The sequence below is a fragment of the Ochotona princeps genome, chromosome 29 (assembly GCF_030435755.1).
Source record: "Ochotona princeps isolate mOchPri1 chromosome 29, mOchPri1.hap1, whole genome shotgun sequence".
Lineage (NCBI taxonomy): Eukaryota > Metazoa > Chordata > Mammalia > Lagomorpha > Ochotonidae > Ochotona > Ochotona princeps.
In genome coordinates, this window is record NC_080860.1 from 13,246,713 (window position 1) to 13,271,262 (window position 24,550).

Here is a 24,550-nt window from a genome sequence, read left to right on the forward strand (position 1 = left end):
CGACTCAGCTGCTGCTGTCACGCTGGCCGGGAGGAGCAGGCAGGGACGGGATGTGTGTGAGTGTGCTGGGTGGGCACTGTTGACAGTTCTCCCACTGCCCCTGCCTCTCCCAGGCTTGCTGAGGGGGTGCTGCTCACTGCTACCTGGGGTGACCTGCTGGGCAGCACCAGGGATCTCTGGGACCCGTGGCCGAAAAAAGGTACAGTCAGGGCTGGGTGTTCACAAGTGGGGATTTTCTGGAATGTGCTTCTGGGGGCTGCGGGGCAGGCGTCTGCCCTTCGTTCTATTTTGGGCTTTACTGGTGTTAAAAGCGGCCCGGGCCTCTTCCCCCTCTGCCGGCTGACTGGGGGAACAGGAGTGTACTCCGCAAAAGTGTTTTAGAAAGAAACGTCAAGGCAAGCGTGGATTTTCGCCATCCACCCTCATCTGGGCCCAGCCACCTGCTGATTCTTTAAATATATACACGTCTAGAGTCACGAGCCACAAAAACCTTCACTGTGGACGTGTCACCAACAGGTAGTGCGGCTCAACATCCCAGCAGGTTCTGCTTCACTGGGTTCCGGTTGGTGAGTAGGAGCTGAGTGCATTCATGGTTTTAGCCCTGTTGAAGATCCTCTTAGGGTTTTTCTGTGACTTCAAATAGAGCGTGGGTGAGCTGTGGGGTGGGTGGGTTAGGACCCGGGGATCCTAGGTCTAGGGTTTCAGCATCATGCCAAAAGCTAATTTGAACTCTGAGAAGAGATGTTGGATCGGACACAGCCAGTACCAGTCGCTTCTTTGAATCGCAGGCCTCAGTGGCTGGGGCCGTGGGACAAGGGAAGGGGACTTACCTGTCCATGGGGCTGCGTCCTGGGAGTCAGAAGCCATCTCTTTCTGTTGGGAGAGTAGAGAGTGGTGGGCTCCAAGCTCCCCAGTGTGGCCTGGATCTGCCTGGGCAGCCACTGGGTTCCACGTCTCCCAAGGCATGGGGATTCTGGCTTGGGACTTTCCCTGTGTCCAAGAAGATGCTGATCCCCGTTCTGGCTTTCTTTGCTACTCATGTCAGCAGTGATCTGCCATGTTTAGGTGTTTGTGTGTGTGTGTGTGTGTGTGTGTGTGTGTGGTGGTGGTACACGCATGGGTGTGCGGGCACTGGGGGAGGAGGGAAGAGAGTGGTCCCAGGTGTGAGATGAGTTAAAGCAAAACAAAAACAAAAACAAAAACAAAGCCTTGGGTCGGGGAAGGAATGGAGAAGACAGGGAGGAGGGAGTGGAAAGAGGAGAAAGAGGAGGAGAGGAGAGCGAATGCCGGTCTCTGGGCTTTGGGGGTGCCGCAGGTCAGCAGTAGGGACGTATTTGGTGCTACCTGGTCACTACCAATGGCCTGCTTTGAACTCCCGTGACCTTGGACAAGACCTGGCTACAGTAGCAGTTCAGCTTGGAACACCTGAGGGTGGCCCTGAGGAGGTTTGCTCCTGGATTGGGGCACCAGACAGCAGTGGCTCCCAGCTCCTGCCCCCTCACCCCTGGAGCTGGAGTTGGGGGGAAGTGGAATGCTTCTAAAATGCAGATTGCTGGACTTGGGGGCAGAGGGGAAGAGGCCCAGGGACGCACAGGTTGAAAACTTCACAGGTGGGTCTACCAAGTGCACCACCTCCCTGCCCCCCACCCAAAAAAGACAGGGCAGTCTTTCCTCTGCTTAGTGCAGAGGCCAGCAGTTCAGCACCACCCTTGCTGCCCCTGTTAACAGTCACAGCCTCATCTCACATGCATGGCTAAGAAACACAGTGCTTTACTGGGGTCTGACCAAGTGCACAGCTTGGGGTGGGCCAGAGCGAAGAGCTGTGGGTTCACCTGGGCCTCTGGAGCAAAAACCCTCCAGCTGAGTGAGCTGTTGGTTGTGCGCATACCACACTGTGAGCTGCTGTGGTACAAGGCTTCGTTTTCACATTCAGACCAGGCTGAGACTACAGGAGGCAGGGGGAGAGATGAAGCCAGGGGCCCCTCCAGGTGTAGTGCCGAATCCAGTCTCCTGTGTTTTCAGAGTGGGTAGCTGAGGTCCAGAGACGGGGAGACACTTGCTCAAGGACACACAGTTCTGCAGAAACAGGGTTGGCAGCAGCCTTGGCGGTGGAGGGTGTCCCCTGGGACAAATAGTAGCCTGGTCCTCCCTGTATAGCCCACCCTCAAAGGCTTCTTCCATCCACCTCCTGTGAGCCCGAAAAAGTCTATTAAATTCCAGCTCTAGTTTGCATGGAGGTAATGAAAATGAATTTTACTATAGTAACAAGGTGCCTAGACATCAAATCAGCTCTCTCTCTCTCTCTCTGTTACACACACACACACACACACACACACACACACACACTTCACCCAGTCTGAAAGGTCTATTGACATCCTCACAGCCACTTTACCCTGAGTTACAGCTGCCCCGGGCATTGTCATTTCGCTTTTCAGAACCGTCATTTCGGGCTATAGACAGAAATTCTCTTTCAGCAACAGGGGGCAAATCGAGTTTCCTAAACCCACAGCAGGAAGCTCCCGGTTGGTCAGGGCAGCAGGAATTTCAAGCTCCAGGGCCTCGTGGACCTTCTTGTCCGGCCACAGGGAGTCCAAGGTATTTTCAGCTGTTCCATGGGGGCCAGCTGGGGTTGGAGTTTCAACCTCAGGGGGGAGGGCAACTGGATTAGCCACCCGGCTGCAGGGAGGCATGGCGGTACTGTGGGATTCCTAGGTCTTCTCCACTCTGCCTATCCCCATGTGTGCACCTGGGAGCGTGAGTGCTTCGGCCCATTGTACAGACCAGAAGTGAGATAGGAGGACTTTGGACAGCTGAGGCCATGCAGGGTAGAGTGAGGCCAGGCCTCATTGCTTTGGCAGGCACTGTGGGAACCTGTGAGAAGAAACGTAGGGGCTCACTCACTCACAGTTTCTCTTGTTCTTACGTCCACAGTCTCACTTCTATAGGACACCCACTTGTGGTTCAAGGCAGACATTTTTTAAAGGATTTATTTTGTGTTTATTTGCAAGGCAGAATTGCAGAGCACGAAAGAGAAACAGTTATATACAGAGAGAGCTTCCATCTGTTGGTTACTCCCCCAAAGGCCACAATGGCTGGAGCTGAGCAGATCCAAAGCTGGGAGCCAGGAGATTCTGCTGGGTCACCCATGTGGATGCAGGGACCCAAGCCCTTGGGCGATCCTCCGCTGCTTCTCAGGCACATCAACAGGGAGCGAGATCGGAGATGGAGCAGCTGGGGCTCCAGCTGGCATTCTGATGTGGATGCTGGTGTCACAAGCAGAGGCTTAACTTGCTGTGTCTCAGTGCTGGCTCCATCTTACCCTCTTTCTCTCGTAATGTGCTTCCCCACTTGGGGTGATGCTTTCAGGCCAGCGCTAGCTTCAGCACGGCTGAGACTTGGAGCCGCATGTTTACCGGCTGGTGACAGCTGTGTGCTTTGCAGGAGGCTGAGCATCGGCCCTGGCCTTGAACTCCTGGAGACCGGTAGCACTTTCTTCCCAGCAGCAGCAGCCAAAACGCTCTCCTGGCACGACCACGTGTCCCATAAAGGCACCATTTCCGGCTGGTGGGAATGACTGGTCTAGTGCCATTCTGTTTCATGGAACGTTCTTCAGTGAAATACACCATTGTTTGTGCTGTGTGATATGATAACCAGCAGCTGCATGTGGTCACTGAGCCCATGGGATGTGGCTCCTGCCAGCCAGAAGTTGGATTTTATTTTTTAAAGATTTATTTACTTTTATTGGAAAGGCAGATAATTAAAAAAAAAAAAACAGGGAGAAGGAGAGACAGAAAGAAAGGAGAGGATGGGGGAGGATGAAGGAGAGCCGGAGGGAGGAGGGGAGAGGCAAGTCACGGAGGCAGTGAGAAGACGGACGGCAGGACGTGGGTGGACGGTCCTGGGCCATGAGCAGTGCAAGGAGCCTTTGAGGCCCAGCCCCTTCCCAGGAATCTTGGGTTCCCGCTTTGTCCTGCCTATGGAAGGAAATGTCACTCCTTAGTGAAACACCAGGGCAGGGGAGCTGTTCCTATTGGCTTTCCCCATTGGCCTCAGAGGGTCACAAAACGTGTCCCCTCCTATCCTGGCACCCCCGGCCCAGGGAGAGGAAGGGACCCCCCAACTCCCCGTCATTTCCCCACAGCTCCCAAGGATGGCAGAGCCGAGGGTCGGACCTCTCCCCTGCCTTGCTGGGATGGCCACCTGCTGGCCCTAGACATGCCCTACAGAACAGTTCTCTACAGAATTCCCACGAGAGGAATCCGCCCCCAACTTTCTCACCTGCAGCCTTTGGCTGTTGCCCAAGTGACATGGTGGCTTCCAGCTCCTTCAGAACAGTCTCTGTTCCCTCCCCGTCCCCAGCCCTCACCTGGCGTTCCCCACCCTGTCCTGCCCAGCAGAAGGCCACAACACAGTGTACTGTGAGAGAATCTAGCGGTCCCTGCAGCAGCCACACTGCTGCCTACTCAGAGCTCAGGTGGATTATAAATACCTGCACGCCACCGTGCATGTTACAGGCCAACAAGCCAGCAAGGACCTCTTACTCCCCTTTCCCACCCCTCTACTTCCATTTCCACTTCCACAAGAAAGTGTTGCATTGAGAAAGATTCCAAGCTGAGCTTGGATTGAATGCAAGCTGTGATCAACTAGCCGTGCCTGCCACGGACACAGGCAGACACAGGCATGGTCGGGGTGGCACCTGTATCAAGTGTCTGCCATTTGCAGTCTAGTGCTTCCCCTTGCGCCTGGAAGCAAAGAGCTCCCCTGACTGCTCTGGGGACACAACTGCCCCACCTAGGCACTTTCTACTTCCTACTCAGTTGTGGCCTAGAGCTGTGTCACCTTAATATAGCAGTCGCCCAAACTTGTGGGGCTAAGGAAATCAAAATTAAAGTCTAGCTCCTGGGACCCAGCATGATGGCTTAATGACTAAATCCCTGCTTTGCACATGCTGGGATCCCGTAGAGGCGCTGGTTTGTACCCCAGCTGCTCCACTTCCCATCCAGCTCCCTCCTTGTGGTCTGGGAAAGCAGTGGAGGATAACTCAAAAGCCTTTGGACCCTGCACACCCATGTGGCTGCCCCTGGAGGCAGCATAGCCCCCAGGTGCTGGGGTACTACCTCTTTTCCATAATGCCCTCCTTCTCTCCCAGGCAGCTCTCTGCTTCTCCTGGAGGCAGCACCCAGGTTTAGCAGCTTCCAGAGTCTTCTCTTCTGGCCTGAAATGGTAGCAGAGGGAGCCATGGTCAGAACAGTGGAGGGGAGAGTGGGAACCCTGCCGGAGGGCACGCTGGGGAGAGGGGCTGGCAGCCCAGCCTGTGGCTGCCCAGCCGAGATACACGGAAAGCCTTCAGTCAGTTCAGTAATGTGGGGAATGTGCATCAAAAAACCACGTGTGGATTCCCAATGCGGGCTTGCCCGTGAGTAAGCCCCTCTCGGGCTGTTACTGTGAGCATTCTGAAACGTGCTCCTGAGTGCCCTCTGACGTCCCACCGTGTCCACAGCACGGGCAGGGACCAGAGGCTGAAGATGTCCGTGGGGACTTCAAAAAGAGTCTGTCGAAAACTGAAATAAGCAATAATAAATTTATTTGGGGGGGCAAATAGTTTATGAAATTCATGTGTAGGTTTTTCATAATCTGCATTTTCCATGAATTCTTGAAGACCCTTGTAGACATGAAATTTTAAACATTCTTGACGCTAAAATAAATTTGACTTTATTTATTTATTTGTTTTGAAAGGCAGAGAGAGAGAAAAAACAAGAGAGAGAGAGAGAGAGAGAGAGAAAGAGAGAGGTCTCCACTTATCCCAGACGCATTCAATAGCCAGGGTTTGGCTAGGGTGTAGCTAGGATCTCGGAACTTCTTCCTGGGTAATAGGGACTGGACCTCTCGAGTCATCCTCTGCTGCTTCCCAGGGTTCACATTAGCAGGAAGCTGCCATGGATAATAGAGCCAGGACTTGGACCCAGGCACTCCAGGAAGATAAGACTTAACCATGGCATCCAGTGCTCACCCTGGTGGTTGGCACTTGTGACACAGTGGGTAAAGCAGCTGCCCGTGATACTCCCATCCCGTATGGATACTGATTGATGTCCCAGCTGCTCCACTTCTGATTCAACTCTCTGTCATGGCCTAAAAAAGCAGGGGAGGATGGTCCTTGCTACCCACATGGGAGGCTGGATGAAGTTTCTGGTTCTTAGCTTCATGTGGCCATCTGGGGAGTAAAACACCATATGGGAGATCTCTCTCTCTCTCTCTGTATCTTGCTCCCCTCTGTAACTCTGGCCTTCAAATACCTAATTAAAAAAAATGCTTACCTAAAAAACTTCTTTTAATTCAATGTTTCCATGAATTGTCTAAAATCCCCTTATGTCTGAAGAGGCAATTGGCAAAAGTTTGAGGATCTCAGGTGGTGTCTCCCCCCTCCCCACCGCCAGCATCCTCTGCTTCTATGTCCCTGGCCTCGCATGAGATAGGTCTCTTGGCTCCATGACCAAGTTCACTGTCAACAACCCTTTCTGCCTGCCTCCAGGGACCTTGTGGGCTCACTGGGGAACCAGCTCTGACACGCACAGGCCAAATCCCAGTGAAGACCAAAGTGACCAGTGCTCAAACAGTGACTGGAGCTGTGCATCCTGGGAGCAGAGGGCAGGCAGATTGGGGGCGGGGTGGTGTTTGGGTATTGGAGTTGGAGGTTGTCAGGAAATCCTGGAGGGTGGTGCGGACCGACACCCTCAAGTGGATGTAAGAGCCTAGCACAGGCAAGGAATTCAGCTTCTATTATGGGCATGGTTGAGATGTGGACAGCAATGTTAATATTAGAGATTCCAGACCCTATAGGAGTTTCACGGCGCTGAGGCCTTGGATGTGTAAGGCTCTGTCTTAACACTTGGCACAGAATCATTCTCTTTAAATGTTGGTGAATTAGCATGTGCTGGGTCCTGGGGTCTCCAGGCCAGCCTTAACCACGGAGTCAAGTGCTAATGAAAATAAACTTTGGAGCAGTTACCAGTGACCAAGCACCTGATCTTCCTTTCTACAGTGAGGAAAACTGAGGCCCAGAGAGCTTTCTGGGATTTTATGGAACATGACAAATGTGCTAACCCAGGCTGTGTGGATGACAGCACAGGTGACAAGAGAAATCCCCTGACCCTTCTAATCATTTGACCCCTAGCTCATCCATTCTGCAGTTGCTTATTGAGTACTGAGCATCTGCCAGGCACTGTTGTAGGCACTTGTGCTACTGGTGGTGGGCAGGATGGGCACAGAAGCACCTGGAACCAATGAAGATTCTAACCTCACTGAGGCCAGGATCTGGATGGCAGATGGGAGAGGGTGTGGATCTACACTGTGCTCTCAAACAGCTTGTTGTAAAGACGACTGGGTAGCATGTGAGCTGTGCAGGGTAACAGCTGTGCTAAGGCCCTGTGGTGGGTGTGTGCTCAGACCAGTGCCCGCAGGGAACCCAGTGAATCAGACGCGGAGGGTCAGAGGGGACATTTCGTAGGGCAGGGGCCCATGAAGTGTCATGCTGTGAAGAATTGGGTGTTTCTTTTCTGAGACAGGTGGCTGACTGCCGTATTGGGGCTGGACGTGGAGGAGTGTGGAGTGATGCCCCATGGGGTCACTCAGATCTTGCTTAAGTTGATGGAAAACTGTTCCCAGCCATGTCTGGCTTTTGGCCTTGGCCTGGCTTTTGCCAGCCTGCCTGAGCCCTCAGTGGGAGGAGACATGAGGCTCTGTGCCAAGCACTGGGAGTGTTGCAGGCATTCTTGGGGGCAGGTGCATGTTTCAGGCCTGGAAGGGAACATGCTGATAAGAAGGCTTGATTAACCTCCACGGGCCGGTTGACTTTTGGCACCCGGGGTCAGTGGGACAGGCCTGGAGCCTTAGATGGTGAGAAACTGCCATACAGGGAGGCCTGTGGTGGGCTTGGACCCTCTGGGACAGGCCAGACCACGCCAACAGATCGCCAGGATTCCCTCTGAAGGCTCAGAACTGAAGACGAGCCCTGGAACATAGCCATGGCTCTGGCCGGGCAACAGGTCACGTCAGGCCTATTCATAACTGCTCAGGGGCGTAGCCCGTGACTCACGCCAAGACCTGGCCGAGGGGACGGGTGGGGAGGGTGTCTGTTGTCCACTTCTTGTCCTCAGCCCCTCCCTCTGGGTCATTGTCCAGCATGTTTGATACTGACAGCAACCTGGTCTTCTTGAAGATTGAAGACTTAACCCTTTGCACTTGGACGTGCCTCGGGGGTCTCTCCTAGGGCACGTGATGACCCTCAGAAAAGCAGTGCCCATTCTTGGATTTTCCGATCTTAGATTTTTTTGTGTAACCCTTCACCTGCTGGGTGTTAGTTTAAGATTTATTTATTTTTATCGGAAAGACAGATTTACAGAGAGAAGGAGAGACAGAAAGATCTTCCATCCACTGGTTCACTCCCCAAGTGGCAACAATAGTCATTGTCAAGCCAATCCAAAGCCAGCAGCCAGGAGCTTCTTCAAGGTCCCCCATGTGGGTATAGGGTCCCAAGACCTTGGAGCTGGAGTTTCCAGCTCCTGGCTTTGGAGTTCGGCTTGTCTGTTCTTCTTGAACTTCTGATCAATCAAAGCATCACTAATAATTTGAGGAGTATGCAAATTAGATGGGTGTGGTCCTTTCATGAGAGTCACTGAGCTAGGTGGATGTTTTTCTGATTGTGGCTGTAGTGCTGTGAGAAGTCAGCAAGCAGGGGCGGGAGGAGAAGGTGTTGGGACGCGCTGTCCACCCTGGGTCAGCAGCCCCTTTGCTGGCCCTGTCCTTGCAGGAACAGAGGGCCAAGCTCACTCCTGGCTGTCGGGAGCAGCAAGATGCTTGTGGAATAACCCCTCTCCTCTCCCACGCTGCCTTTGGGTGTCAATCCTGTGTCTGTGCACCTTGGGTGCCGTGTGGGTCCCCACAGCCACATCTTGTGCTGTCTTGCAGAGAGCTGAACCTTGTCTCACCACCTGCGCCGGCGGCACTGCCTCGACATGGCCATCTCATCGCGCCTCGCCCTGTGGGAGCAGAAGGCAAGTGCTACTCCCTCGGGGATGGGGCAGGGGCTGCAGCCGCAGGAATGGATTCCCTCCCCGTGAATTGGGTGGCCTTTCCCATGGGCGGGGCAGGGGAGGCTCTGACACCCAACCCTCCCTTCCATTGTCCCCTGGCCATGGAGCAGAGACAGAGATGTTAAACTGCTAAGTATGTACTGTGGACGAGGGTCTCCATGGTCCCTGCCCTCGGCCACCATGGTGGACTGGAAACGGGATGATGATTTCATGACAAGCAGGCCACCTCTTGGCTGCACCCCATCCCTCCCAGACCAACCTGGAGGGATAGTGAGGGAAGAGGCAGCGGCTGGCACTGTGTGCCTTTAAGCCTCATTTTTACCCAAGAAGTGGGTTTTCATCCCACTCTGGGAGAGGGGAGAGAAGTGAGGGGCTGTAGGGAGGCCAGCCTGGCCTGGCTCGGCCCTACCCTTTGCGTTCCTGGGTTGTTGCCTATATGGGCCAGCCTTACCCCGTGGCTACAGCAGCCTGGTCCCCCGGCCTTGCTTATCTCTCTTGGATTCCGTCTCTATCAGCCAGGCCACAGGGAGCAAGCCTTGGCTGGCAGTGCTCAGAGAAGCTTGATAAAGAGGTTATTTTCAACCACACGCAGCTCATCCATATCAAGCCATGGTGCCTTTGCTTCTTTCTCTCACCAGTAGTCAATGGGTTGCAGGTTAAGGATACATGCCAGGTGGCCCCAGTCAATCCCACCCCACTTCAGCTTCCAGGGCTAGCAACTGCCTCAGTCTAGCCAGTTCTGACCTGACCATGTTCCCAGGGTGGGGTGGGGGTGTCCATCATGAGTTGGGGAGCCCCTGGTGACCATGACCTCGATTCATGACCATGGAGTGGCCACAGCCATGGGCTATGGGCTCGTGATAGGGCTGCAACTTTGTCTGAACCAGGGCTGCGAGCCCCGCCCTACTTTTCCATGTTCCTGGGACCCAGGAAGAGATGAAATAACTGACGTATCACATTGCCTACCAACTACGAGGGGGACTTGTGTTTATCTTCTTCTGGAACCTGGGAAAGACCCGGTCCCTCCAGAGGTCCCACTTCACTTCATAAGGACACTGACCTGGCTGTAGTCCTGCGGGTTGGTGCGGCCTTTTCTTTCACATTCTGCTTTCCATCCGCCATCCTGGGGCCTCCCAGCACAAGCAGCTTTTCCTCCCACTTTCTGAACTCTCTCCCCTCCCCAACCCCTTTGTGCTTCTATAAAAACAGATCCGAGAAGAGGACAAGAGCCCCCCGCCCTCGTCGCCCCCGCCCCTCTTCTCCGTCATCCCAGGGGGCTTCATCAGGCAACTGGTCCGTGAGACAGAAAAGGAATCCAAAGAGGCTAGGCGGAGGAAGCAGGCGGTGCTCGCCTCTCCAGAACGAGAGGTAAGGGGCCAGGGGCCTTCCACCATCCACCTGGCGAGGCTCCCTGGAGCCTCAGGTCACCCACCCTGCCTTGGTTCCTGCCATCTTGGCTTTGAAGCGAGGAATGCCTCTCCCCGACCTATAGAGCTCTCCAATGCATCCTTCAAAACCCAGCTCGTCTAGCAAACCACCACCGTCCTTCCTCTGAGGGTCGGTGAGCCCACCCTGCGTGTCCTACTTGCCGTTGGCTTGGTAGTTATGCGATCACTCCTCCTTCTCTTCCTCCTGCTCACGATTTGACCAGGGATTCCCCGGGAACAACCGTGTCTTTCATTCAAGTCTGTATATCCTGAGCTGTTCTCACAGTGCTTGGCTTAGAGTCAGAACAAGACAAATGTCTGATGAATGCATGAATGATTGCAGTCAGTGTGTGGCCGGTGAGGGGGTCGGCTTCCTCTGTATTTTACAGACAGGAAAACCTACATATTGCCTGAAAGGTGTTGTTGGGCCACCGCTGTGTAAGTAAAAAAGCTATTCAGTTGGTACTTGCAGGTATGTCTGTTTCAGTTGGAAAGACGCTTCCTGTCCCCGCTGTGTCTTTAAAGGTCCCACGTACCCTGCGTCTTCCACGGCCACCCAGTCCCCTCTCCCGAGTGCCTTGGAAACGTCACCCAATCCAGTAACTGAAGGACTTGGTTCATACCCCATGTCCCGTCAGGAGTGAGTGTTGTCCGCCAGAAACTGAACTGTTCTAAGTAGCACAGCTGGGTTGAAGCGATGCTTGAATGCAATGCAGCCCAAACTGGTCCCTGCTGGAGGCCAGGGCTATCCACCCCACCCTCTTTTCTCCTCTAGCTCCTTGGCTGGGGAATCTGGGCAGGGCCATGAGGTTGGAGTTCCTCAGAGACAGGCTTGGAGCACGGTGCAATTGTAAGGCACAACTGGCATTTCTGAGTGTTTCTCCAGCGCCCCCTTGAGGCTACAGCGCTGGGGCTACAAAGCCTGGTGCTCTCAGGACTTGGGGCTGGCCTGAGTACAGGGGCCTCCCGGCTCCTCCTCCCCGCCCCCTTCTTCAACTTGGGTTTTGCTCAGCTGGTCCCAGCTGTGCCTGCACCTGTCCAACGGCAGTGACTGTCGCGTCAGATAAGTCCTCCAGCAGCTGTTGGGAGGTCCTCTTTCTTCCCCCTCAATAGCCCCCCTCAATAGGCCCTTGGTGTGGGAGGGTGCCAGAGGGGGCAGGCTCTGTTACTGTCCCTGCCCCTGCCAGACTGGAAGTGCAAGTCGGTGACCAGACCCCGGCAGGATGCAGTGAGATCAGGGGGATGTTGTTGCTGTATATTGTTCAATACCAGATAGCACTCTCATAGCTATTCAAGGGCCCACTTGGCTCCCTGAGGTGTCAAGGCGGGTGGGTGAGTGGGACTGTACCCAGTTCTCAGAGGTGGAGACTGAGGCCCAGGGACTTTGCCAAAGCTACAAGTCCCAGCTGAGACAGAGAAACCAAAGTGACAGGGAGAGAGCTGGGTCTAGGGAGTGAGGTGGTGGGGCTACCCTGAGGCTGCAGGCTCTGTTGGCATCTCTGATGACAAGTGGCAGATCCAGGGAAGAACGAGGGTGAGCTGTGGTGGCCAGGCCTGGACGGATGCTCAGAGCCAAGATGCAGGGTGGAATGACCTCAGATGTAACAGCTGGCAGGACCATGGTGCCAAGACAATCCTGGGTCTGGGAGCTGGCTGGAGCCGGGGGGCAGGGAGAGCGAGGGGATATCTTGGGGCACAAGCAGCCCTGGTCAGTCCCTGTGGATCTCATGCCGTCTCCCAGTGTCAGCCCAAACATGTCCTCTGGTCTTCATGTAATGCTTGCATGCAGCTGGTAGAAGTCATCCCCATTTCACAGGGAGGTAAACTGAGGCACAGGGAGGTGACCTCTTTTTCCTATAAGGTTCTGGAGGGAGGCTGTGAAGAACCTCAGGGCAGGGTGGGGGCAGCATGGGCCCATCTATTGAATGGCCCTTCTCTTGGACTGTTTTTATGCATGTATGGAATGGAAGGGTCTTGAGTTTCCTCTTGGCCCAGGAGATCTTACAGGGGCAGTGTCCTCCACCAGCTAGGAAGGGAACAGAAGAGACTAAGGGCTTTGTTGATCAAAGAGCCTGAAGAGAATTCCTCTGTGTGTGTTTGTGTGTGTGAGCATGTGTGTGTGTGTTGGGCAGGGGCGGGAAGCTGGGCATGGTTCTCTTGCTTGGCTCTTCCCTGGGTTGCTTATTAAAAATAAGACACTGACTCACTTTCCCGAACGGTGTAGATGGCGCGCTGAGGTAGAGACGGGCGGAGCATTGCCGGTCCCCGTTCCCAGGCTCTGTCCAGCCCGGCCCTAGAAGGTCAGACTGACGCCATTCAGCCAGCGGTGCCTAGTCCCGGGGGTTCTCGGCTCTCACCCAGAGCCCACCCCAAGGTAGCTGCAGCCGAGGTTTTGGGAGGGCGAGATTGCCAAGGCGGTTATGCTTTCCCTATACCCCAAAAGATTACAGCAAGCCCCGAAGACAGGGATGAGTAACCCGTGCACGGCTGCAAGGGCACTGGTCTTCCAGCCCCTGGACTCAGGTTTGGCACCCTGGCTTTGTCTTTGGGGTCACCCAAGACCCAGGGCTTCCTGGTAGTGGTTGGGTGGCAGATGGCGTGACCATATGGCCTGGGGCAGGTGGTGACGCTGGCTGGCCTTTGGGTGAGCAGAGCCTGGGAGGTATTGAGGTCATGGGCAGGCAAGCTTCAGGAAGGACTGAGCAGGGCTGAATCTGGGAGCATGGAGAGGGGTCAGGGGACATGTCCAGCTCAGGTGGGAAATGGAGGAAGAGCCCAGGGTCAGAGCCTGGGCCCCGCTGGTGGAGCGGGCAGTGGGCTGGGGCTGGGACAGGGCAGCAGCAACAGCATTGTAGTATATTCTGGGTGCTCTGACACCCCCACACCTTTTCTTAGATAACACTTGGCCAGTCAGGTGATGCTGTCCTGTCTGAAGGGAAGACCAAAGCTGAGAGAGGACAGGTGACGTGGAAGGTGTTGGGGACATGACAAGAATAGATGCTGGCCCTGAGTTCAGGGGGAACGGAACCAAGGCAGAAAAGACATTCACAATACCAACCACCAGTCAGCACCAACCATACCAGTCTTAATCAGCATCACACCTGCCGAGGGCTCCCTGTCTGCTTGGCTCAGTGTCTGGGCCCACCAGTCCCCAGTCCTCACAGCCACCCTGCCCAAACAGACCCTTACGAATCAGATGAAAGCTATGAAAGCACGCAACTACATGAGTTGCATGTTCCTGACAAGGAAGAAAGCTCAGAGAAGGAATGCACCTGCCCCGAGGCCACACAGCTGCAGATGGCCTGCACTTGCTTGTACTTGGCCTCCAAGTACCCCACTCCTTCTGCTGCGTCCTTTGGCCTTGAGCTTGGTAGCTTGGCCCGGCCTGGCGCTTGCAAAAGGACTTTGGGCTGGACGAGGGGGGAGGTGGGGGTAAGAGCAAGTCAGCAAGCAGCCGTACCTGACTGTCCCCTCTTCTTCCAGACCCCGGAAGTCCCTGCCAGCCAACCTAAGAGGAAGTCCGGCAGCGATAACAAACCTGGAGGCCCCCAGCTCACCCAGGATGGGCAGCCGAAGTCTCCCCAGAGCACAGACATTCCGGCCACTGAGAGCCAGGGTGCTGGCAGGCTGGACCCCGCCCTGAGGACCAGCATTAATGGCGAGAAGCTGCAGGAGCCGGGTCCTGGGGGGACCCCCACCAAAAAGACCCTGCCGGTTAGGAGGGGCGTGAGGAGGGGCGACGTGCTGCTGATGGTGGCCAAGCTGGACCTGGATGCAGCCAAGCATGCACAGCCACAGGATGCCCTGCCTGTAGCCACAGACCCTGGAGGGGGAGCCAAGGGGGAAATCCCACAGACTAGCCCTGTGGCTTTGGCCCCAAGGACTGACAAGACCCAAGCTGGGGTTTCTGGGGACTCGGGTCAAGGGTCAAAAAGCGAGAGGGGTCCAGGACTCAGGGGCAAAGGGGTTGGAGCTCCCCAGGCCAAAGGGGGTGAACCCCACGGCACAGAGGGGCCTGGAACCAAACCCCAAACCCAAGAGTCAAGTGAGAGGGGACGATTAGTGACAGCACAGAAGGAAGGAGGAGGGGACCCCCCCAGCCAGACTGCCAAGGGGACCCTTTCCAAGGGTGCAGAGGCCAAAGAGAAGCTCACGGGGCCCCCAGTTCAGGCAAGAAAGTGGGGAGGGTCTCTAGGCAGAAGGACCAGGGGGGACAGTGTGCAGGGTAAGAAGGACAGAGCAGGTGAGGGCCCAGAGAAGGTGAGCCAGGCGCAGGGGCAGGCTGGTGAAGTGCCCAGAGTGATGGAGAATGAGGGGCAGGCAGGCGGGCCCCGGGAGGAGCTGGGAAAGGGGTCATGTGCCCCGAGCCAGGCAGGAGAAGCAGCTGCAGCCCAGAGGGAGGCAGTGGCAGAAGGCCAGAAAGTCTCCAAGGACGGGGTGTCCAGGGGGGAGTCACCAGGGGCAGCCAGGAGGGAGGGCCAGCGTCAAGGACAGGCTGCAGAGGAGGCCTGCCCAGGAGTGGAGGAAGGGGCTGAGACTCGGCCAGCGGAGCAACAGCCAGCAGCTGGGGAGCCGGCCACCCCAGGGCCTCAGGTGCAGACGCAGAGCCAGCAGGGGCCAGTCTTGGAGGAGGTGGACACAGGAGGCCAGAGTGGAGGAACCTCGGGCCAGGTGAGGGGGCTATAGGTGCGGGAGGACATGGCTGACTCTGCCCCTGGGGTGGGCTGCCCAGGGGTGGGGATAAGCAGGAGCGGGGTGGGGGGGGTCTGCACCTGTCTGCAGGGTGAGGGGAGGGTTCCCGAATGAGCTATCCCCTTGTGGTGACACCACAACACAAAACAAAATGCTGATTTGTAGGCCCCGTAGAGGAGGTTCCCTTCTGGAAGCCCTGCTGTCCCCCGGCCCCAGGAGAGGGCCTGGGAATCTGCAAGTCACATCAGCACACAGGTGTCCTTTCAGGAGTCGCTCCTGTGTGCTGGCCCCAGGCCACTAAGCAACTCCCAGTGGGTGGGCAGTTCACAGTCAGCCTACAGCTGGAGTGGGGAGGTTGGGCGAGGGGCGCTGTACTCACTGACCTCCCTGGCTGCCCCCAGATCCCCGAGGACAGGTGGTACGAGGCGGAGAAGGTGTGGCTGGTTCAGAAGGACGGGTTCACTCTTGGTAATGGAGGCAGGGCGTGGGCTCTGGAGTGGGGTGGGGGCTCATTTCCTTGTCCCATACCTGCTGTGGCTGCTGCTGGGGTCCTGGCTATGGCTGGGAGGGGAGTGCTTGCAGGGCAGCTGAGGCCACCAGCCTGAGAAAGCTGATGGAAATCGGACCTGTTAGTAAGTGACTTTATCAATTCAACTCCCGAGCGGCCAGGAGCTGGGGCTAGTGCAGCAAGGAGATGCTTGGGGTACCTCGCAGCAGCCCATGCTAGTCGATGACCGGGAGGCAGGTCTGAAAAATCTCAGGGTTCATCCAGGGAATGTCGGTGGATTAGTGAGGTCTGTCACGGGCGCAAGAAGCGGAAGCACCAGCTCCCAGGCCCTTCCCTGGCGCTGCAGGTCTGGGTTAAGATGGCTCTGAGGGCCTCCACCCCCCAGGGGCCCGCTCTGGGCCTGGCACCAGGCATTTCTCTGGGGGCATGGCTCAGAACCTCCCATGTGGGCAGTGGGTGAGTGTGTGGGGGGGTCACTGCTCCCGGACCTGCTTCCAACCCGGGCTGAGAGCCGCTCTGCTCAGCTCCCCTCCCGTCCTTCTTCCTCCGCTTTCTCCTCTTCTCCCTCCCTTCCTCTCCCTTCTGCCCCCTCCTCCCTCTCTCTTCTCCTTCTTCCTCTCCCTCCCCATCCCCCTCCCCTCTCTCCCCATCCCCCTCCCCTCTCCCTCCCCTTCCCCTCTCCCTCCCCTCCCCCTCCCCTCCCCCTCCCCCTCCCCCTCCCTCCCCATCCCCTCCCTCCCCATGCCCTCTCCCTCCCCGTCCCCTCCCCCTCCCCTCCCTCCCCTCCCCCTCCCCTCTCCCTCCCCTCCCCCTCCCCTCCCCCTCCCCCTCCCTCCCCATCCCCTCCCTCCCCATGCCCTCTCCCTCCCCGTCCCCTCTCCCTCCCCTTCCCCTCCCCTCCCCCTCCCCTCCCCCTCCCCTCTCCCCTCTCCCTCCCCTTTCCCTCCCCACCTTCTTCTGCCCTACCTGCTCTCCCTCCTCATTTCTTCTTCTCTGGCCTGGCTGTCCAGCCACGGTGCTAAAGCCGGATGAAGGAACGGCGGATCCACCTGCTGGCAGAGTGAGACTTCGCATGGACGCGGACCACACCACCGTGGAGGTGGCCGAGGAGCAGGTGCATGTGGTGAGTGCCCGCCAGCAGCCACGGCCTGCAGGGGAGGTTTCGGGAAGGACTCCCTTGGAGCCTGTTACCCCTCAGGGAGGTTTGTTGCAGAATGTATTTTCCCTTTTCACTCTGGCTGCCAGGGATCTTAAGCCTGGGTTTCCACTGGCCTGTCGTTTGGTGTTTTTAAGCCAGCATGTTGTCCTGCATTATAAATCCTGCCCTGTTCCTTCCAGGCTGCCCAGGTTGCTAACGGAGAGAGATCTCCTTTCTTGCTCACCTGCCTCACCAACCATCCTCTCTGCTCCCCCCTCTGCCCACCTTAGAGGTGTTGGCACTTTGTAGAAGCCCAAGAAAGTCTGACTGTTAAGATGGCTTAAGCTGGCCCCAAACCCCAGAGCAACAGGTCCAGAACATTCCAGGGAGCTGGGCAGAATGGTAGGATGCCTCTTAGCACAAGTGTCCCTGGCAGAGCTGTGATTAGGCCTTGCTTCCCACAAAGGGTTTGGCCGCACTTCTGTGAGGGTGGAGTGAGTGGGTGCCCACATTGTGGAGCACAGCTCTCTCCCATGGGGTCAGACAAGGGGGACCTGAGTGAGGACACAGGGGCAAGGAGGGGAACGGTTCTGTGCTCCCTGTGTGTGCTGCCCCTCCGCTACAGGGTCCCTGTGGGTGTTTGGGCCTTTGGCACCTGACTCTGGAAAGGTGGCACCCCTGTGTGTGTAACAGAAAGAGATTGTGTGTATGTGTGTCCCTGTGTATGTGGGTACGTGTGTGTCTACAGATCTGTGTGTCTATGTGTGTGAAAAGATTGTGTGTGCACATGTCTATACATGAATGGGAGATTGTGTAGGAGACAGTGTGTGTCTCTGACTGTGTATGTGTGTGCATATGTGTCTGTGCGGGGCTGTGTGTGAGGTGGTGGTGTGCCCGGGGGAGGGCACAGAGGCCCATGGAGCCCCGTGATGGTTTGCAGGCCAACCCTCCTGAGCTGGACCAGGTGGAGGATCTGGCCTCTCTGGTCAGCATCAACGAGTCCAGCGTGCTGCACACACTCCTGCAGCGCCACCGTGCGCGGCTGCCGCACACCTGCTCGGGGCCCCGACCTCATCGTTCTGCGGCCCCGGGGACCTGCGGCACCCTCTGCAGGGAAGGTGAGGTGGGGCACGGGACAGGAGGGGACGGGGTAGGCGTGGCGGGGAAGGGACTCTGCAGCTGGAGGGGAGTGGGAGCCACCCGTAGCAGCCGGGGGAGGGACACTGAACACCAGCTTTTCACCAGACTCTGTTTCAAGCACCTTTGTGTATGAACTTCATGCATTCCGCATCCACCTGAAAATGCAGGGGGTGTGATGTCAGGCGGGTGTGATGCTTAAGGCCCCACCTTGGTTGATCTTTCCTGGGAAGTGCGGAAATACTTTAGGCTTTTGGCGCCGCCTGGTGGAATGACTTGGAACTACATTTGAATCCCTGGAGCCCTCCCCTTCATTCATTCATTCTTTTGGATCTGGGATCTCCTTCAGGCCAGGAGATCAGCGGAAAGAAACAGCCACAGGTCAACCCGCTGGCCCTCACGTACAGCCTCCATTGCAGGGGTGTGGGGGGAAGTAGGTTGTAGACCCCATAGACAGCAGAGGTTACCATGGGTGCCTGGGATGGGGTCACACCAGGCCTTCCCACGCGGTGGCAAAGACCCTTCTTGCTGGGTGGAGGAGACGTGGAAAGGGGGCAGAATGGAGTCCAGGAGACCGTCAGCGAGCAGACTCCCAGTTGTGCTTGAAAGATTGTGGCGCATCCCTGGTCTCCGTCACATCCAGACCCACCCACTGCTGGTCCCCAAGTTGTCCTAAATCCACCGAAACGGAGACAGTGGTCCTGCACCCCCCAAGACTGTTCTACCCAGGCCAACCCAGCTCGTCTCTGCTCGCTGTCCCTGCTGAGGTCCTGGGAGGACCCCAGGAGCCCTGGTGGCTGGGATGTGTCTGTGTCTTCTGGCCCTTGCTGTGATGGCCCCTCTGGTTCCTTGGAGAAGAGGTTTTTGCAGCCCCTGACCATGAGTGGAAGTCCTTACTGGCCATCCTGGATGGAATATAGGTGCAGGCTTTGAGGTAACCCCTGAAATCCCTGAATGTTCCCCTCAACCCCTGCGTTTCTCCTTTTGCCCGATTCTCCTGCTGAGCCAACCTCCAATTCCTCTAAATGGCCACCAGGTGGCAGCACAGACCGGCACCTGAGGCTGGGACTGGACCCACTTTGAAGATGGGTCCAGTGGCTTCAGGACAGGGCCCAGATGTGTGCCTGAGGGCCTGAGGTCTTTGTGGGTATGGCTTTGGGTGTGCACACGTGTTCCTGAGAGCATACATGTGTTCACGTGTGCAATAACACGTGTGCACCTGTGTGTGTGCCTATGGTTGGGCCACCCCTTGGTCCTGAGGGCCTTGGAGCAGCAAAAGCCAGCGGTAGTCGGGAGCCAGCCTGCTCCAGGCTGGAGTCGGGGCAGGACTGGCACATGAAGGTTTGTACCTCTGGTTCTGCCAAGACCCTGGAGGGATAGACGGAGCTGTGCCTGGAAGTCCCACCTCTGGCAGTCATTGGTACAGTTTATTATTTTATTGATGAGAGAGAGAGGGGGAAAGAAATAATATCTTCTATCTGCTGGTTCACCATCCCCCCATCCCCTGCCAAATGCCCACAGCAGCCACAGCTGCATCAGGCTGAAGCCGGGAGCCTGGGCCCAGTCCAGATCTCCCAAGTACTTGAGCCCTTGGCTGTTGTGTTAGCAGGAAGCTGGAATCAGGATTGGAGCCAGCTCAGGCACTCCCAAGTGAGGCCTGACCCGCTACACCACCTGCCTGTCCTGGTCTGCTTTCCGTCCCCCTACTTATGCCTCTCCTGCCGGGCCCTGTGGCCGGACTGTACTGCGTGTCATCTTTTACGCCACAGATGCTGTAAGGCTGGCTGGCATCGCGGTGGCCAGCTGCTGTTTATTCCTTGACGGACACACAGAGTCGTTGAGCAGTTCGCAGGGTGACCAGCTGTCTCGATTCGCATGAGCTCAGTCTCGCGTGGTTGTCCACTGGCTGAGAGGTGTGAATTGGTGTGAATTGGGTCATGTCTAGTGTGTGGTGATTTTGTGTGTATTTAGTATAACTGCTGACACAGGGGGCTATTCTTATTTTTTTATTTTTTATTTTTTTAAGATTTATTTATTTTATTACAAAGTCAGATATACAGAGAGGAGGAAAGACAGAGAGGAAGATCTTCCGTCTGATGATTCACTCCCCAAGTGAGCCGCAATGGCCGGTGCTATGCCGATCCGATGCCGGGAACCTGGAACCTCTTCCGGGTCCCCCACACGGGTGCAGGGTCCCAATGCATTGGGCTGTCCTCGACTGCTTTCCCAGGCCACAAGCAGGGAGCTGGATGGGAAGTAGAGCTGCCGGGATCAGAACCAGCCCCCATATGGGATCCCGGGGTGTTCAAGGCGAGGACTTTAGCCGCTAGGCCACGCCGCCGGGCCCTATTCTTATTTTTTAACGATCACGGGGCTGCAGGTGCTGCAAGTGTGCATCCCACACCTGCTTCAGGGACACACCCAGCCTTCCCACGAGTGTGGTCCAGGACTTGCAGAGGCTGTGTGGGTGACTCTGCCGAGAAGAGGTTTCAGTCCATCCAAGTGGTGGCACGGTGATGTCTCCATGGGGTCGTCAAGGGTTTCTTTCATGTCCTTTGGGGAAGGTGGTGCCTCCTTCAGGGGAGTCAGGTCCATGCTACACACCCCTTGGATCTTCCTTCTGTGTGAGGAAGGATGAATGGAAGGACTTTGGGTGTCGCCTACATCTGTCCTGGGACATTCACAGCACACACGCCACTCACTCCTGGGCCCTGCCGTTCCCTCTTACTGTGACAGACATCACTAGTCGATCCTGCCTGCCATCTCTCCCAGCTATGGCTGCCCAGTGATTCAACAGGGCAGAGGTGGGACTCAGACAAGGCACGGGATGCCTGTGGGGCTTACAGGGACCTCTGGGTATGCCCTCCTCCCACCCCTGGCAGGCTGGGCTCCTCCCAGCAGCATGGTGAGATTTCTTTGATGAGCTAGCAATCAGATGGCAGCTGGTTGGGAGGACTCTCTGGACAGTGATGGGGTCAGGGTGGGTGGGGGAGGGTTGAAGGCTGAAACCGCCCCCTTTTCCTGCAGGTGCCCATGTCCAGGGGCCGCTGGGGTCACTCACAGGCTCATGTGGCCTCCCTGGCCCAGCGGGCATACTGGGCACTGCTGAGTCAACGGCGGGACCAGAGCATCGTGGCCCTGGGCAGGAGTGGTGCTGGGAAGACCACCTGCTGTGAGCAAGTCCTGCAGCACCTGCTGGAGCTGGCCGGCAGTGTGGACGGCAGGGTGTCAGGTGCGGTGGGAGAGAGGCAGAAAGCGGAGAACGGGGCTGCCCTTCCCACGTCTGCTCAGTTGAGTCGTCGCTGAGCACCAGAAGTGTACAGACCCTTCTCCCGTGGCCGGTCAGGGCAACATGCCTCACTGGGATCAGAGAGAAGTTCTTTCCTCCAACCCTGGAGAGCTGTCTGCGGAGTCATTGCCAGGGCAGACACATTGGGAGGTTGTCGAAGAGGGTGGGTCTGAGACTGGGGGGAGATGAACCATGTGCCCCTGGGGTCTAGCGTGCTTGTGCAGTGTGTAACCTGTTGAACTGAACAGGGGCCCTCGTGGGGAGCCGGGGGCGGGGGAGCCGAGCTCTGTGCACTAGGGGCCCTTTCAGACAGTGCCTGGAAGATGCCAATCATGCGGAAAGCATGTGTGAATTTCAGGTTGGTTTTGCACCTAAGTCCGTGCCTCTAGTCATTTTATCACGAACTTTCTGAAACTCCCCTGGATACGTCACATGTGAGCATCCCGCACATGGTTAGGGCACATCATGAGAGGGGCCTGGAGTGGGGGTGACGTCTTGCCATGTACCCCTCACCCCTCCCCAGTGGAGAAGATCGAAGCCACCTTTACCGTCCTGCGTGCCTTCGGCTGTGTGGCCACGGGCCAGAGTCGCGGTGCCACCCGCTTCGCCATGGTGATGTCCCTGGACTTCAACGCCACTGGCCGAGTCACGGCTGCTCAGCTGCAGGTGAGACCCCAAGGGGGTGGTGGTGGTCCTGGGGGCTGCCACACCCCAGCCGGGACCCACCTCTCTCCCTCTGTCCCTTCCCCCACTACCCCCCGGCCGTTACTGGGCGCCCTAGAACAGCCCCTCCCATGGTGAGCCTACTTGTCTACATTCTGCATTATTATTCACGAGCAAGCATAGGATCCCGCCACTCATCAGCCACATCTCCGGTGTGGTCTGCATGTGGCCCAACACGTGGCCCGTGAGGCTCCCCGCACCCGCCTGCCTCCCTGTGGTCCTCCCTGCCACAGCCCCACCAATGTCGTGTTTGGATGTAGAAGAGAATTGGCGGTTTAGAAAGCTGGTTGGGACGCAGAGCTGGGAGAAGAACCAGACGGGAGAGAAACTCTTTGCAATCCCACAAAGTTCTCTTCTCTCTCGACCCGGCCATTCTGCCGTCTGTCCATCCCCGTCTGTGAGTGTGGCCTCCTTGGAGGGCTGTCGCCCTGTGCCCCCTGCACTGGAGTAAGTCCTGACGTGTGAGTTGAGTTGCTTGGAGGACTGTGACAATTGAGATGGAAGACAGGACTGCTAGGTTTTGAGATGGGAAGCCACGGGTGGGCTGGGAGCCCTGGATGTGCCTTTAGGAACTCGGCAGGTGTGGCATCAGGCTGGGGGGCCTCCACACCGCCCTCTCTCGCTCTGCCTGGCCAGCAAAGGGGAGGTGCTGAGCAGGGGACCCCATCTTCTCCCCCTGCAGACAATGCTCCTGGAGAAGAGCCGGGTGGTGAGGCAGCCGGAAGGGGAGGGGAACTTCGAGGTTTTCTCACAGATGCTGGCTGGGCTGGACCTGGATCTCAGGTGAGTGTGGGGTGGGAGTGCAGGGGGAGGGTAGGGCAGGCTGTGACGGTGGAGGGCTGGGAGAGACATGACACCTGTTTTCTGGGAGGCTTGGGTGTGGCTTCTGCCACTCCCCACTCCCACCATGACCCCAAGGTGAGAGGCCGTGCAGCCCAGTGGTTAGGGACCTGGCCCATGATTGAGGATGCCTGGGAACGTAGGGCTGTGGGCTGGGAGCCCTCGGTCACGTGCCGTGCACTCTGGGCTTCAGTTTCAGGCTGTGTGAAGTGGGGATGGAAGTGTGAACACACCACGCACACCTGGCCGTTTGGAAGCACTGCGGTGCTTGGGTCTTGGTGGCCATGGTGGTGACACAGGGCCTGACTGACAGAGACAGTCACCCCCACGTCTTTCAGAAATTTCTGAACTTTGTGGGAGCAGTGAGCAGGGCGGTCAGGCGAGCCTCATCTCAAAGGGCTTCCCTGGGGGACGTGGTTTGGGGCGTCCATGGGCCATCATGTCTTCGAGCCTCAGTTGCCATGTGGTCAGCTGTTCCTCTAAAAGGTTCTTCAGAGCCCCAATGGAAGCACTTGACCTAGCGTTGTACAGTGGCTGCAGCCATGGACTCTGAGCCAGGCTGCCCTGCCTGGCTGGCTGTGTGGCTTCTGGCTCCTGACATCCGTCAGCAAGCCTCACCATTGTCACCCTGCCAAGTGGTGGGGCGTGGCATGAAATGGGTGCAGCACAGCTATGACATATGTGTCATGCTTGTAATGGGTGCTACAGGGTTGTGACCTGGGTATCACATGGAGTGACATATGTGTGCCACTGATGGTGACACGGATGAGACATGGCGTGACACAGGTACAACATGATTGTGACACGATTGTGACCTGGTATGACATGGTAGAATGCCCATTTTACAGATGGGACAAAGTGAGCCCCAGGAGAAGGGAAACATGTTATCTGCTAGGAGGCAGGGCTGGAGATGGACCGGAAACCTCCCTGGTGAAGGTCATTCCAGGACAGGAGGCAGAGGCGAGAGGGGATATGAGCTTTTTTTTTTAGATGTATTTTATTTATTTTTATTGGAAAGTCAGATGTACAGAGAGGAGGAGAGACAGAGAGGAAGATTCTCTGTCCAATGATTTATTCCTCAAGTGGCCACAACGGCCAGATCTGAGCTGATCCGAAGCCAGGAGACAGAAGCCTCCTTTGGGTCTCCCACGCGGGTGCAGGGTCCCAAGGCTTTGGGCCGTCCTCAACTGCTTTCCCAGGTCACAAGCAGGGAGCTGGATGGGAAGCAGGGCTGCTGGGATTAGAACCAGCACCCATATGAGATCCTGGCACGTGCAAGGCGAGGACTTTAGCTGCTAGGCTATAGCACTGAGCCCAGCTGTGAACTTCAGTGAGAACCTAGGGACCTGGAATGCTGAGGGGTGGGTGGGAACTAGTGCGTAAGCCCTGCCTCTCAGGACCCTGGGTTTGCCCACACTGTGGCTGTGGGTGGGCTCCAGGGTGCTGTAGTGAGGAATGTGTACTAGGGGTGGGAACACAGGGTGGTCCTGCCTGCCTGCCTCTCCTTGGAGTGGATGGGGCACCTGTAGGCCCCACCCCCTGGGAACCTGCAGGGGAACACTTGGCAGGGCTACAGGTTGAGGCCAGAGAGGGTGTGAGTGACAGGACAACAGCGAATGGACTGTGGGGAGGGGCGGGGCAAAAGGATTCGTACCAGAGTTTGTTAGTTGGGAAGGCTCGGGCAAGCCACTTGTCTTGGTCGCTGTG

The 24,550-nt window shown here is 56.9% G+C and overlaps 1 protein-coding gene across 1 annotated transcript in view; it reads left to right on the plus strand.

Moving 5' to 3' along the window:
* The first annotated feature begins 350 nt into the window (after nt 1-350).
* The window catches only part of MYO18B (myosin XVIIIB), a 206,512-nt gene continuing 182,312 nt past the window's right edge, over nt 351-24,550 (plus strand). Inside the window, 11 exon segments of the mRNA XM_058656733.1 lie at nt 351-566; nt 8,965-9,050; nt 10,299-10,457; nt 14,000-15,187; nt 15,610-15,676; nt 16,727-16,839; nt 17,795-17,914; nt 17,916-17,972; nt 21,019-21,223; nt 21,804-21,946; nt 22,686-22,786. Of these exon segments, the coding sequence (XP_058512716.1) occupies nt 9,012-9,050; nt 10,299-10,457; nt 14,000-15,187; nt 15,610-15,676; nt 16,727-16,839; nt 17,795-17,914; nt 17,916-17,972; nt 21,019-21,223; nt 21,804-21,946; nt 22,686-22,786 (2,192 nt within the window). The 5' untranslated portion in view covers nt 351-566; nt 8,965-9,011.